This window comes from Actinia tenebrosa, unplaced genomic scaffold (assembly GCF_029948245.1).
Source record: "Actinia tenebrosa isolate PJP-AT-01 unplaced genomic scaffold, QUT_ActTen_1.0 PGA_scaffold9__36_contigs__length_13948895, whole genome shotgun sequence".
Taxonomy (NCBI): Eukaryota; Metazoa; Cnidaria; class Anthozoa; order Actiniaria; family Actiniidae; genus Actinia; species Actinia tenebrosa.
The window spans coordinates 4,012,928-4,027,404 of record NW_028292586.1 but is presented as its reverse complement, the minus strand read 5'-3'; the positions used below and the strand labels follow the sequence as shown (position 1 = coordinate 4,027,404).

General features: G+C 36.2%; 2 protein-coding genes across 3 annotated transcripts; one reads left to right on the top strand and one right to left on the bottom strand.

The window, feature by feature from the left end:
- Positions 1-723: 723 nt before the first annotated feature.
- LOC116300584 (trace amine-associated receptor 365) lies at positions 724-7,109 on the top strand. Of its 2 annotated transcripts, XR_004197639.2 has the most exons (3): positions 724-1,748; positions 4,869-6,058; positions 6,979-7,109. XR_004197639.2 is itself a non-coding variant. In XM_031709473.2 (2 exons), exons 1-2 carry the CDS (start codon positions 1,088-1,090, stop codon positions 5,141-5,143), a joined length of 936 nt encoding a protein of 311 aa, XP_031565333.1. In that variant the 5' UTR covers positions 724-1,087; the 3' UTR covers positions 5,144-7,054. The 2 variants fall into 2 exon arrangements, 1 of the variants encoding a protein (XP_031565333.1); XM_031709473.2 differs by having other exon boundaries at positions 4,869-7,054.
- Positions 7,110-8,866: 1,757 nt separating this feature from the next.
- LOC116300569 (histamine H2 receptor-like) lies at positions 8,867-14,393 on the bottom strand. Its single transcript, XM_031709450.2, has 2 exons — positions 14,148-14,393; positions 8,867-11,018 (listed from the first exon to the last, which is right to left on the bottom strand). Exons 1-2 carry the CDS (start codon positions 14,162-14,164, stop codon positions 9,890-9,892), a joined length of 1,146 nt encoding a protein of 381 aa, XP_031565310.1. The 5' UTR covers positions 14,165-14,393; the 3' UTR covers positions 8,867-9,889.
- Between the last annotated feature and the right edge of the window lie 84 nt (positions 14,394-14,477).

The window sequence follows — 14,477 nt, the reverse complement described above, 5'->3', positions numbered from 1 at the left end:
ATACCTTATATTGATGCCTCCCTCAGACTTTTTTCATTCGGTCTGAGTATAAGCCGGGTGTTCAGATTCAGCAACTGTTGTATTTAGTTCTGATGCCGTTTGGCATTTCGTGTACGGAAATACATACACACTAAAAAAAAATTTTTTTTCTTTTTCTTTTTTCGTTAGTACCGTCATAAACTGAATTATGATGAAGATTGCACTGAAGAAAAGAAGATTATTCACCAGTTGTTTTAATATGAGTTGTGAACTCAACTAACTTTATATAAGAAGATATAACTAGCTAGAAATTAGTGTGAGCTGCGTCGGTGTTTCTAATGAAACAGTAATGATGAAAAGGTAAATTATACACCGTGAAAAGATGAAAAAACTTACTGACGTTTCGGACGCTAGTCCTTCGTCGGAGTAAAAGAGCAAATTTTACTCCGACGAAGGACTAGCGTCCGAAACGTCAGTAAGTTTTTTCATCTTTTCACGGTGTATAATTTACCTTTTCATCATTACTGTAACTTTATATAAGGTTGAGTAAGGTGAGTATAGTAATCCGTTGTTCAGATTCAGGAACTGTCGTATTTAGCACATTTGACATTGTAGCACAGGAATAAGTATATGCCTACAAATGTATTTTCTTTTTTGCCGTTACCGTCATAAATTAAATTATAATGAAGTGCACTGAAAAAACCGATTAATCATCAATAGATTTAATACGAGTTGTGAGCTCAATGACCTAACTTCATTTCTTTCAGTTGGCAAGGTTGTCAGAAGTGTAAACACTTTTAGCCGGTAAGGAGCAATGTAAGACTTCTCCCAGCTGTCAGAGACTCTTGAAAGAAGGCCGGAAAAAGAAAGTGTTAGAGGGACAACCTTTCTTTTACTGCTATCTCCTCGATCAAAACACGAAATCGTAACTGACTTGAATTCTCGGATACTAGTGTTAAGTCTCAATTCGGGCGGCCAAGCGTCACTAAATACAGAGACAAATTTTGTCAGATTTCAAACAAACTGAACACGACCTTAGTGTCAATGACGTAGATCGCTATTAACACGAAAATATAACAAACATCTGTGAAAGAGAATCAAACCAAAAATGGAGGAAAGATCTCTGGAAGAAAGAATCGCATTGGCTCTCATTCTCGGACTTATTATTATATGTGGGGTCATTGGAAACGCTTTCGTTATCATTGCGACTATCAAATTCGAACGAATACGTCGAACCAACTCTAACTTTCTTCTGCTCAATCTTGCAATAGCAGACATTCTCAGTTCTTCGGTGATAATGCCATACCATTTGGCAACGGTGATTAATTTGGACATAGTTAGTTCTAATGGAGTGGTTTGCTGGATTGGTGGCGCGATTACATATCCTATTCTCATAGCCTCAACTTTGACTGTGGTAATGTTAGCAGCGGATCGTTATATCGCGATGATGGATCCCCTACGATACAAGGCCAGAATAACATCTAGAACTATTATCTACATGATTTGTTACACCTGGTTGCACTCTGTCTTTTTCGCAGTTCTTGCTGCCTCTTTAGTGAAAATTGAATTTGATAAAGTGAGTTTGGATTGTGGTGTGTCTTGGGACAAAACACCGTTGTGGTTCGGTGTAATATCAATGATCCTCAACATCGTTGCACCATTCATATTCATGGCTTGCTCGAGTTTAAAAGTCTTAGCTATTGCTAGGAAACAGCATAAAATAATTGAAACCGAAGCAGCCAAGCGACAAGGAGGAAGGAACGCTAAAGGTAAGATCATTCACTCAATGACTACTCCTAAATTCTTCTCAAAAAAGTAATCTTAAAAAACACTGATCTATCCCCGCAAGACGAGCTTGTTGAAGAGTATTTTAAGATTGAATTGCCCAAGATAGCGTCAAATCGACCGTTTTTCTAGATCTTAATTAAATATAAATGTTTGAGTAAATATAGCAACGATTTTTCTACTAGCAAACGTAAATAATGAAATTCGTATTCAAATTAATGTGTATTTGTTCTTTTATATATGCTTTTTTTTTTCATTTTTAATCATTACTTTGTGTTACCCGACAACAATTAGTCATGTTAAAGACAGTTTATTTTCTTTTACGGTGTAAGGGACAGTAAAAAGAACAGAGAGTTTCACAATAGTATTATTTTTGTATATCTACTTTCGCATTTATAACTGATTTTGCTATAATCCGTTTTTCTTTTTAGTTATCTTTTTGGTTACTTGTTTTATTCTTTTTGTTTGTTGTTGTTGTTCATCTTCGTGCCTTTTTCCTCTTTCTCTTCTTGTTGCACCTGTTACTCCTCCACGTCTTCTTTTAATTCCCTCTTTCCACCTGTTTCAGTTCTTTTGTTCTTCTCATATTCTTTTACTTAGCTGTGTGTGCGTTTTTTTAATCTACAATATTTTACAGAATATACCAAGAGAGCTTTCTTTAATACTTCCTATTCCCCGGTATCAACATCTGGATTTCAGCCAAATCTCATAAGTTCAGTTTTAACCCATAGTTTTTAAACTGAAGTGTTTGTTATATTGTAGTACGATATTGTTCATGAAAAAAAAAATCGCTAGTCACCACCGCAAGTACCGCAGTGGCGCAGCGGCTCCACGGGCTCGAACTGAAAAGCATGTTAAGGCGCCTCCGCATCTGCTATACATTCCATATACTACCCTGGAGCGTATAGCTCTAACCGGTTTGAATTAGTTATGCTGTCAGAAATCAGCTTACATTCGACAACTGGCATGGGATTCAAACCCGCACCTCAGGACCTGAGAGGCCGTCCTGACATCCCAATATATAATTTAGAATAAAAACTAATCTATATTTCTCAGTAGTTTTGCTACGGCGAGAAACACAACTCACTTGCTCGAATTTCACCTGTGAAGGGAGGAAACTAGTACACCGAGAAAAAACCCCAAAGTTTAAACAGTTCCGACTTTATTCAATAAGTTGTACTAATTTTCCTGCCGAATATTTGTCATGTTCGACATCTTTGTTTACCGATAAGAATCAAAACTCTATTAATAACTTATTATATATCATGGTAGAATTTTAAGAACTTTTTTTGATAAATAGCTGCTAACCTAATAACGAAAAAGTAGGACTAAAATACAATGAATAGAGATTAACCTTAGTTATTAGAAAGCAAAACAATTGACAATGCTTGTTATAATCTGTGGACATGGGTTTAGTTTAAGTGGGTAGGGTTGCTTGTTGATCAGTTTTCTCCTGTGATTTGAAAAAAAAAATCAACTTTTTTCTCGCCACGAACTTTAACTGTTAAACACCATCTTCTAAATTCCAATTTGATATTTCACGGACTTGTTCAACGGGGATGTAAAAGCTGCTAAATTTTTTTTAATTAATTCATTTTTCAGTTTATGTTAATGGTTTTTAATTTTTAATCCTCAATTATAGTATTTAACACACACACACACACACACACACACACACACACACACACACACACACACACACACACACACACAAACAAAACAAAACAAAACAAAAAAACAACAACAACAACAAACACACACACACACACCCACCCACACACACACCCAACCACACACACACACACACACGCACACACACACACACAAAAACACACACACACACAAAAGGAAAATACTTTTTTTAATTTACCAGAGTAAGTTTAGCGAGCTTAATATTTACAAAACTGGCAGGTGGACAAACGCCATCCATCGTTGCCATGGTTGCATCTTAGGGCAAAGCTTGACTCGGACTTATACTAATTATTCATCATTCACGAAGATGAACGGCTAAAATATAGATAGAAAACTGCATACAGGTGGATGGAAAAAGATCGAGAAATATTCAAGACTGAGCGTCATGTCACGTATTGAAAACAGCCATATTATAATCAATATCAATGATTTCAAAGTGTGGAAGTTTTACTATACTACGGCTTGTCACCTGTGACCTCGCAGTACGTCAAGAACAGAAAACTGACATGAAGGAAGAAATCAATTTTACGGAAATGTTATCTATGCTCTCTTCTGTACTCTATGGTAAACTTTCATTTCATTGAAGAAGACTACCCATATCTATACAAAGATAGGTTGACGTAAACATTATCTACATAATAGTTATGTATCCCGCAGAGGGAATACATTATTATTATTCCTCTGCGGGATATATAACTTTTATGTAGATAATGTTCACGTCATGCAGCCTATTTTTGTAGTCACAGATGGGTAATTACTCTTCTCAAATGAAATGAAAAACTGACATAAAATAAATAAGTAAATAATAAAAAATAAACGCAAAAGAAAAAAAAAGAAATATATGAAATAAGAAGAAACTGAAGAATGAAGGAAGGAAGGAAGGAAGGAAGGAAGGAAGGAAGGAAGGAAGGAAGGAAGGAAGGAAGGAAGGAAGGAAGGAAGAAAACCGTTGTCACTTAAAAACAAGCTTCCACTTAAAAACATCCCTCATTGGTTTTCACAATTACAAACTATAACTGCATGCGTACAAATAACGATTCAAGCTTGCGCCTATTACCAGTCAATAGATCATATGTGTGCACCGATTCATGTAACCATGGTGGCTCGTCTTTTAAGAGGATAAAATTGAGAAAATTAACTAGATCGATCTTAAAAAGCCGTCCTTCAGCAGCGCAATGAAAGCAAAAGAAAATAAAATAAATGGTTATCTTAGACAGAAGTATATAGCAGGCCAAATTTGTAATTTGTCTTTTCCTTAACTAGATCGATTAAAAAAACCACGATAATTAAACTCGATTTTCCTTCCTTCCTTCCTTCCTTCCTTCCTTCCTTCTTCCTTCCTGTCTTCTTTGTACCTTCTTTCTTTCTTTGCTGCGTTTTACTGAAACTTGTTTAATTATTTTGTTTCACAGTACGCGAATCCAAAGCCACCTCAGCTATCCTGTTAGTCATCCTGTTGTTTCTCATCGCGTGGCTACCCTACCTAGTTACGAGGGTCATACGTGTCTTCAATATCATTTTACCATCAACGGCATATACCACCGCCATATGGATTCTTCATGTCAACGCTGTGGTGAACTTCTTTATTTATACGCGACGAAATCAAGATTACAGAAGGGCCTTTATGTCTATGATAAAACCACGAAATAGTTCAGAAAACTCGGTCGAGCCTTATAGTTGTAATTAAACAAAAAGTATCCATGACTTCTTGAAGATGTGAATGTGTTGCATCAAGCAAATTTTCTTGGAAAAATGTATGAATTCGTCAGTACTTTGAAGCGTATGTTGCTGGAAAAATTATGTTGTCATCATACAAATCGAGGCGAGGCAAGCCTTATACAATAATTTGTTATCGACCAATTGCTGTTTTTCTTGGTCGTTTTCTTTGAAATGAAAGAAATAGCCGGTTATTGGTGACTTATCTGTTATGTTAACCAACACTGGCTGCAATGTCCTTTCTTATTTCATTTTCTTGGGACCGAATGCAAACCAACTATCAACTAAAAAATATTATCTAGATACCTTTTAAATTTAAATATGTGTCTGTTTTAACGAGTGAATTGCCATGGCTCTATTCAGTGTTAAATCAACCTGAACATGGCCGTCTCTCGAAGTCACCCATCCATTCTCTTGACCAGAATAAGTACTAACAAATATCCTCTAAATATATTGGAAAAAGCGATTCACGAAATGTTTTGCTAGATTTTGCGGTTTCTATACGAAGGTTAGAATGACGAAAGAATAGCACAGCGATAACCACTAATGTCTAGGTGCGGACAGACGGTGCGGAGTGTATTGCACGCGACGGTGCCAACATCCCTGAAAAAGTAATTTCTACTTCTGTGACGTTGCATGCAACATCACCTCGTAAGGCACCCCCACCCCTCCATCCCCCAGAAAACTTCGCCTTTTTCGTGCAACGTCTAAGGCGATGTCCCATCGTGTGTCCGCACGATAAGCAGATATTCAAACGAGGTAGCAAGGTAGGAATGTTTAAATTCAAACACCGTTGAACCTTAGTTATGAGCAAAAAAGTCATTTGACTTCACTATAAAATGCTCAAACCTCTACTTGTTTTAATACGCAGCTACTCTTGCTTAAGGTAGCTCCATATAGTTAAAAGGCTTTTGAGGTACATGTTACATATTGCTGTATTTAAAAAAAACAAAGTATGTTTTGACCCTTTTTTGCGCATTGTACTAATATTAGTAAATCAAGGTTTCAGTTTTTACAAAAAAATATCACATGACGGGTCGCCATAGCAACGTAACGTTAGTCTTAATTGAGGCTTTTTTGTAATAAAAAAAATTAAAGCTCGAATTTTTCGCAGTGAATTTTTTTCTAAATTTGTTAAGTGAAATCATACTACTTATTTCATCATTTGACACCGCGACTTAAGTATCCCAACGACAGAACCTTAGATTTAACGCAATTTCTGTCTTTTCACAATTAAAAACATTCTGTCGTTAGAACTCGCTAAATATTTTGCAAGCTAATTGCTTTTGATATCGAAAAAACACTGTAAAAATTTGAAGACATTTTACCGCCAAATTTCCGAGATTTTTAATTTCAAAAATCGCGCACAAAAATTAGTCAATTACGTCATCAAAATAAAATTTCTACAAGATCCGTATTTGCGCATGTGCGAAACTGAGCGAGCGAGGTAAACATTTGTGCCAGCCAATACAAACCCACCGACCATCCATGATATTGCTGAATTTCTCGCGGAATTACCACTCGCAGGCTCATCGATAATGCACGAAATATTAAAATTGAACTTGTTTTGAGCTTCACTTGAGTCGTTAAAAGGCACTGATGTACTTGTTTGGACATTTTTTTGGATTATTTGCAGTGTTCTTTTATTCCAGCATGTTTTGAAAAGTAATTTTACGACATTTTTTGAAACTGCTTGGCGCACCGCCATCTTTATTTTGTTTTTCGTGGCTTTAAAAGCTCGCACCATCATAAAACTCGTTCCCATTTCCCTCGCGGTAAAAATTAACTATATGGAGCTACCTTAAGAGGAAAGTATTACGAACAATAGTCCCCTTGACAGTTCCCTGCGCCATCTTGAAAGGTATAGCCGAGCCTTTGCATCAAAGTGAGACGAACGGTGAGCTTGCAATGATAGAGACCTTTTTTTAACACCTTGGACAATCATTTACATGTCTCTATCATTGCAAGCTCACCGTTCGTCTCGCTTCGATGCAAAGGCACGGCTACCTTTCAAGATGGCGCAGGGAACTGTGAAGGGGACTATTACGACTCATTTGTACATAAACAGTTTTTTTTAAAAACTTTCTAGTAATTTCATTGAACCCGGCATTTACAGGAGCATGAGAATAGTACAGTATACGTAATGTTTTCCCATTTTAGACTATGTGTCATTCACAGGCCTAGAGTAGCGCACGAGAACATTGAACATGTACGCAGCTCAGACAAAGAATCTTACTTTCAAGAGAATAACACTAACATGGGAAAATATTACACCCAAGCTTAAGATCTATCGTTTTTTGATAACACAAAGATCGGCGCGCGTGTTAAACACTCTACTTATGTACTTATAGTTTCCATTATCGCGGCAATTTCAAACAGCTCTTCGACAGCTTTTCTCATTTAAAAAATTTTTGAACTAATATTTATTAATTTTATTTAAATAATTAATTGTAATATTTCATATCAGTATCGTATTATTTAATGAATACGTACACCTTCCAATATGGGATAAAAGTGACAGCCTTTAGCTATCGCTCTTTAACACTATTCACATAAACATATTGATATTAAAATTTGTAATATTGAAAAAACAAAAAATGATCCACTCTTGTATACTACCAAATAGAAATATGGCGACCAACTATTGTTCTGGACTGACTAACATCGTGTTCACGTGGAAACACAATTGCAAACTTAAGCGTTTTCACATGTATATGAGAGGCCATTCAGTCCAGAGCAATAGTTATTCAAATTGGTCCCTATATGTATTTCGATTTGGTGTAAATAATAATTGGATATTGTTGGGACTTGATCAATTTTAAAATATTAATTATTGAGAGTAATTGAATGACCAATTGAAAAGGCCTCAAGACTCATTGTGAGCGCGTGTGTGTATGAACACAACAACGCGTGCCATTTTCATTTATCAGGCACTCGTTCAACGCAAAGAAACCTTTATAATATAACTAGATTATTACGCGCGCTCTGATTGGCCAAAAACCAATGAACTATTTCCCCATGGGCTGCACCCTCGCGCACGCTGATCTCAACGGACGCTCGCCTTTTTTCTCTAAATTTTCAAACCCCATGGCGTCAATAGCGCGCGCACGAGCGAGATGGGTGATATAACGCGCGCTCTGATTGGCTGAAATGCCTATGAACTATTTGCCCATGGGTCGCACGGTAGATTTTTGGTCATATTATAAATCAGTTATACGACAAAAAAGCGCTCGCCCATGGCGATATAGAGGCACTTGAGAAAATATAAAGAACTCTTAACAAGCTAGAGTGTCACTCGGCTTCGCCTCGTGCCACTCTTTCGCTTGTTAATCGTTCTTTATATTTTCTCTCATGCGTCTATATCGCCATGGGCGCGCGCTTTTATGTCGTCTAACTGATAATTATTCTTCTCTGACCACAAACAGCCTCCTCCATTGCTCAGTTTACTTGGTCGCTGTTCCTTCGCTTCTCGGATAAATTCGTGCAGGTCCTTCCCATCAACATAAGAGCGGCATTAATATATTTGTCTCTCTATTAGCAAGTCTTTCAAGAATGAACCAAATCCAAAATAGGCTGTAGTGGAAACTCTGAGATATGCTGCTGAAGGGAATCTTGATCGCACAGCTGCTGAAACAAACTATGACAAATTTATTCAATTTAAATTATCTGCATATCATTGATATGGGAAAAAATATTTATTCATATTTAAACAGTTTAAGTTATTTATCTTTATTTAAATGTAATTTAAAAATGCATCTGGTTCAAACCCAAAAATAAAATTATAGATATCCTCTTGTTTCCTTTTTCTTCTTTATCCTTTTCTATATTTTTTTCTTTCTTTTTCTAGTGTTCATCTCCTATGAGATTAAATGCTGTTTTTAACTTGAACATACACTATATATATATTTGTAAATAAATAAAGTCGTAAAGTCATAAAGTCTTAAAGTCAGGGCTACTAATCAGTGAAGCCCCCCACCTGCCCAGCATACCACTAAAAACCCGTTGTGTGTATATCAGATACATGGGATGGAAGCGTGCAAAACGTTATGACCCATCCTGTGAATCAGCTTATAGACGATGCTTGTTGAGTTTTTAAAATAAGCCTGTTAAGTGCAGATGATTACGGCTATAAGGAAAACGTATTAATTGCTAATGACCGGGTGTAGTGCAATCCTGCATGCAGTGTTTAGTGCTCATAAGTCAATCCCTCTATACTACATAGTCCGGTTGAGTTTGTTATCCATTCCATCACTGGAAGCCTGTTAAGTGCTAGGATCCGTTATTTGAAGTATTTAAGAGAAAATGATCCAGATTGTGATTTAAGCCTGTTAAAAATAAGTCACCAAATTTACGATAGAAGACCTTTTAAGTGCTAGTGATTCGGTTAGTTGAAGTATCCAAGTCAAGTTCTGGTGATCTTTTCCTTAGTGGAAGCCTTTTTAAAGTTAAAAAAGTGCTAATGATTAAATATTCAGTCAGTGAAAGCATTTAAGTATTCATGGTGCCAGTGATCCATTTCTTAGAGGAAACTCGTTTGATCGAGGAAACACGTTTAAACGTGGTGCTAATGTTTCTATTTGGTGAAAGCCTGTTCAGTCAGGTGCCAAAAATACATTCTACAGAGAATCATTTTTAGTGTTAGCTGCCTCATGCAATTAATGAAGCAAAAACCTCAGTGCATAGATCACGGCTGGAGATAAATGGAAATTTAGGTTATTTAAATTTCAGTACTTTTTTCGTTATTATTTTTCAACGAGTTCACATCCTTCGTGTTATCTTCGTTCGGTTTGGGTTTCATAAGCGAACTATTCCCCTTAGCGCTTGACCTAGATGTGCTACGAAAAGACGCTGACAGGTTTCTAGATTTCCTCAGCAATATCTTGATAAAGGCATTTCTAAAGTCGTTACTCCGCCAGCAGTAGATGATAGGGTTACAGAACGAAGATGTAAATGTCAATATCTTGACTAACGCGTTAATAATCCCTCTAGAAGCCGTAAAGTCTTCTGGGAAGCATTGGGGGCATACTTTTTGTAGAAAGTAGTATATGCAAGAGGGGAACCAGCATACAACGAACACACCTATCACTATCATAATGGTTACGTTTGCTTTCCGCTCTTTGCGTTCCTTGCGCTCTTTGGCGCCAATCCTTTTGTTAGTGAGAGACACACGAACAGATTTTCTCTCGCTTTTTATTCTTTGCATATGGGTTCGAGCGATGAAATAAATATATAAGTAACATAGAACAATGACGAGGAATGGAACGATGACGTTGCTGACAATCACCATGACGCTCCACCACCAGGTGGGTTCGTAATTGCACTCCTGTGAATCGCTCCCAGGGAGGGGTATGAAAGGCAGAAGTGACACTACGAGCGTGTCGACCCAAATCAATACCAAAGCCATCAATATTCGCTTGCGTGTCACCACGTTCACATAAGCCAGCGGATTCTTTACTGCAACCAGGCGCTCTACACTGATGACAGATAAACTCAGTATAGAAGCATAACCGCTGATAAAATATGAGAAGCGTGAAGCATCGCAGACGAATTTCGCATAAGGTCCATGTTCGATGAACTTCTTGGCAATGTACGAAGGCATAGCGATCATGCCTGCCATAAGGTCCGCCAAAGCGAGGCTGAAGATCGAGCAATACGTCACAGTATGTAAATTAGGTTGGATGTAAATAGCGATACAGACGAGTACGTTGCCAACAATAGTGCCAAAGGACTGTACCACCAGTATCCCTACCATGGGTATGAAGGGCATTTTGACCTCATATGTAGTAGAGGCGTTCTCATCTTCAGAAATGTTCGAGTACATCTTAACGGTACTTTGCCAGTAGAACCTGGAAAAAAAATTCAATTCAATTCAATTCAATTTCAATTTCAATTTATTGACCCTGTTTTTTTTTTGTTTTTTGTTTTGTTTTTTTGTTTTTGTTTTTGTTTTTTTTCAATTTTACATAATAGAATTACAAGAATACATATAGCTTGAATAATATTTACAATGTTTGCTATGGTTAACATATAATAGGTGTAAGTGTACGACAGCCAAAGGAGCTAATAAAGCTTTCTAGTTGGCTGTTTTAATTTTCATTTAGGGTCAAAGAAGAAAAAAGGAGAAAAAGAGTGAACAATAATTTCAAGGCTCGGTTTACATCGAGGTTCTCAAGCCAAATATAGTCTTACGTAGTCTTATAGTTAGCTAATATCTTCCTTTATTTTGATTGGAATTAACAAAAATGGTTAGTCAATTAGGATCCCGAGACCACAGTCCATCACAGACTTCCAATCATGCGCTCTATTATACATTAAAACTTTTCATAAGATGTACAAGCTCATTTAATTTTGCATTCAAATACGAGAAAAAGTGGAAGCCTAAAGCTTACACTTTGAAGAATATAAGAAGTGCAAGTATAAAGATTGCACGATGAAGAATATGAAAAAAAAAGGAAAAAAAAAAAAAAAAAAAAAAACAACAACAACAAATGCACCAAAAACTAGAGAGAACAAAATATAACGACGACGACGAGAAAAAGAAAAAAGAAATAAAGAAATAAAGAAATAAAAACCCCACAAAGGAAGCCTTTTTCAGATTATCTTATGGTTTTTCTGATGATTGTGATGCATTGCAGCAGGCTTTAATCTCATAACGATGTCTGCTTCATAAAGACCCACTAGAAGAAGATGGTTGAAGTATCCTAGTCGACCACAATTTACTGCGCTCCGAAAACAAAGAAATGCTATGCAATGCCCCATTTCCTCTGTCAGGCAAGATGCCGGTTTTGTAGATGTAGTGTGAAAATCCAATTCCATCGGTCTTCTTATTCCTGTTATCATGATATCCTGATCATGATATACCGATTCAAAATCACTTTGTACTTTTAGTAAGATTTTAGGAATTTTGGCAACGAATCAAAGGTAGATTTCGAAAGGTGTGAAGCCTAAGTGTTGGAAGACCAAAAAGTCATAATGTAACAAAAAGAATATCTCTGAAAAATTCAAACTCCTTTTGTGTTTTTTTAGGAATGAAAGGAAGGAAACTTATAAGAATTTGAGGACTTTGGGATAGCGAAATTTGCAGAAATATTGCTCCAGCACAGAGCTTTAAGAGCTTCGAAAACGATGTACGCAAAAAACGAAGTAAACAATAATATAGGGGCGCATTGTATTGTGGCTGACTATAATTTTTTGATAGACAAATACAATGAAGACAGTGAATATCCACATTCTAAACCTCTTAACCCTGCAGACCTTACGGAGTCTTATCTTTATAAACAGATATCGAACTATTTCGATCGATAAAAAAAATTTTTTCCCCAACTGTATACAAAAAGCAAAATTAAAATAAAATAGGACCTCGGAACCTTGGACAACTTCGCTAAAATGGTCCTCAGGCTTGCTTGGCTTGGAGAAGAGGAAGGCTTAAGTAAAACTAAAACCTTAACATAAGAGGTCTTACCGATCTAAGGGCAATATAGCCCGAAGTTATTGTATTCACTTCTATTCAAAAATACCATATTTTTTAGAACGTGTGCCGGGCTTAGCGTCGAATCCAGGAGTTCCTTGTTTTGTTTTCCTTATTTCTGCTTTTGTTTTTATTTCAAGGTGAGGCTAAGCCCGCATATTCTAGACATTATGATATTTTTAAAGAAAATTGAATAGGAAATGCGCTTTAGAAACATCCTTTTGTCAAGTGTGCCATCAAGTCCATCTCAAAGTGCTTCCATGTGGCTTAAAAGTAAGAAGAATTAATGGTTTTTATCTTTTCCGTTCACTAATTGCTGTTCGGTGTTTTTCAGTTTTGCTGTTTTTAACGAGTGCGGATATATTTTAATTCATTCTCACTGGAGAAAAAGCCGGCTGGAGTGTTCATTCTCAAGTAGCAAACTTCATTTTCATCTCTTTCCCGTTTACGGATACCATTGTTAAAAGGACGTCCGCATTTTGATTCCCTCAAACGATGGAAAAAAGTTCGCTGCGGACGCATAGAAAACCCATATTCCGTGGTACGGCTTGTATTTATTTTTCGTTTCGTAGATTTTCAAAGTTTCCCTAATTCTTTTTACTGATACTTCAACACGTCTGTCGACTATGATTCATATCCTCGGCTGATGTTGCGTGTCTTTCAGTTAGGTTGTACTTTAGATTCCGTATCTAAGGAACTTTATGTTTAATGCATATTAAACTCGTTAATTGGATTTAAAATAACAAATCGCAATTGTGCATGTTTTCTGTACGGATATCGAATAAAAATGCGAAATTCATCAGTCACAACAAACCGACCACCTTAATTGTAAAACAGAAAAACACTAAAAACGTAAGAGAAAAGTCCGGCTGCACGCAGGCTAATTGACCGGCAATATTGAGCCGTTTGAAACAATAAATAAATCTATAATACTACTGATTTTACATTTCATATATAATTAATTCAAAAACAGTGAACTTGCCATATCGAGTGATAGTCTTATTGAACACCATTTTTGATTATTAATAGAAACTGATAATTTATGATATATCTTTAGATACAAATAATAATTATTAGAATCATATTAGCAACTAAAAACCCGCGCGTGTTTTAAGAAATATATATTATATTTGACAGACCTTATTCCTTTGATTTCGACGAAAGATAAACGTCTGAAAGCTCTTGAGTTATACCTTATTTAATCTTTAAGATTTTTACTTAACGATGTTCGAGTTACTCATTTCATTTTATTCCAAGCTGCATTACTTCGGTTTTTGTTTGGTGTATCGATAACTTAGTAAAGATAATATGGTTCATTTTTCTCTCCTGATTTATACTGTATTTTTTAAAGTCTAAACTCTAAAATCATCGGTCTGCGACTTCATTTATAAATTATGGACTATCTTAATTGAAAAGAGTGAAAAATCTTTGGTTAAGAGCATGAACGTAACACAATTTTTCATTTTCATATGATATTTTTTAACGCTTGCTTTTTTTGAATACATACCTTTTATTTTGTTTCATTCAGAAAGGTTGTTTTTCGGTGGTTTTACCTGGATTAAAAATGGATCGAAAGGAATTGCTGTGGATATAAAGGGCACTTCGCCATTGAGACTCGCCTCTTAATAGATTCACAGACACACAGTTCAATATACCTCTGTGCTTTTAGCTGCGGTGAGATATTTATCGTGATCGGTATTCGTTGGGCGCTGAAATCTTAAGGACTTTATCGAGGTCTGAATTCAGGAAATAAGCCTGGATTGATTACAGTGCCCTTGAACGCTAGCTTCCGAGTGGCTGATTGTTTGCATAGGATCGATAATATGAATAAATAGGA

What these genes read in the sequence shown, in the direction of transcription:
- LOC116300584 (XM_031709473.2), top strand. Translation starts at nt 1,088, where the DNA reads ATGGAGGAAAGATCTCTGGAAGAAAGAATCGCATTGGCTCTCATTCTC. An exon ending in AGGAGGAAGGAACGCTAAAG is followed by an intron (nt 1,749 to 4,868) that starts GTAAGATCATTC and finishes TTTGTTTCACAG; the next exon opens with TACGCGAATCCAAAGCCACC.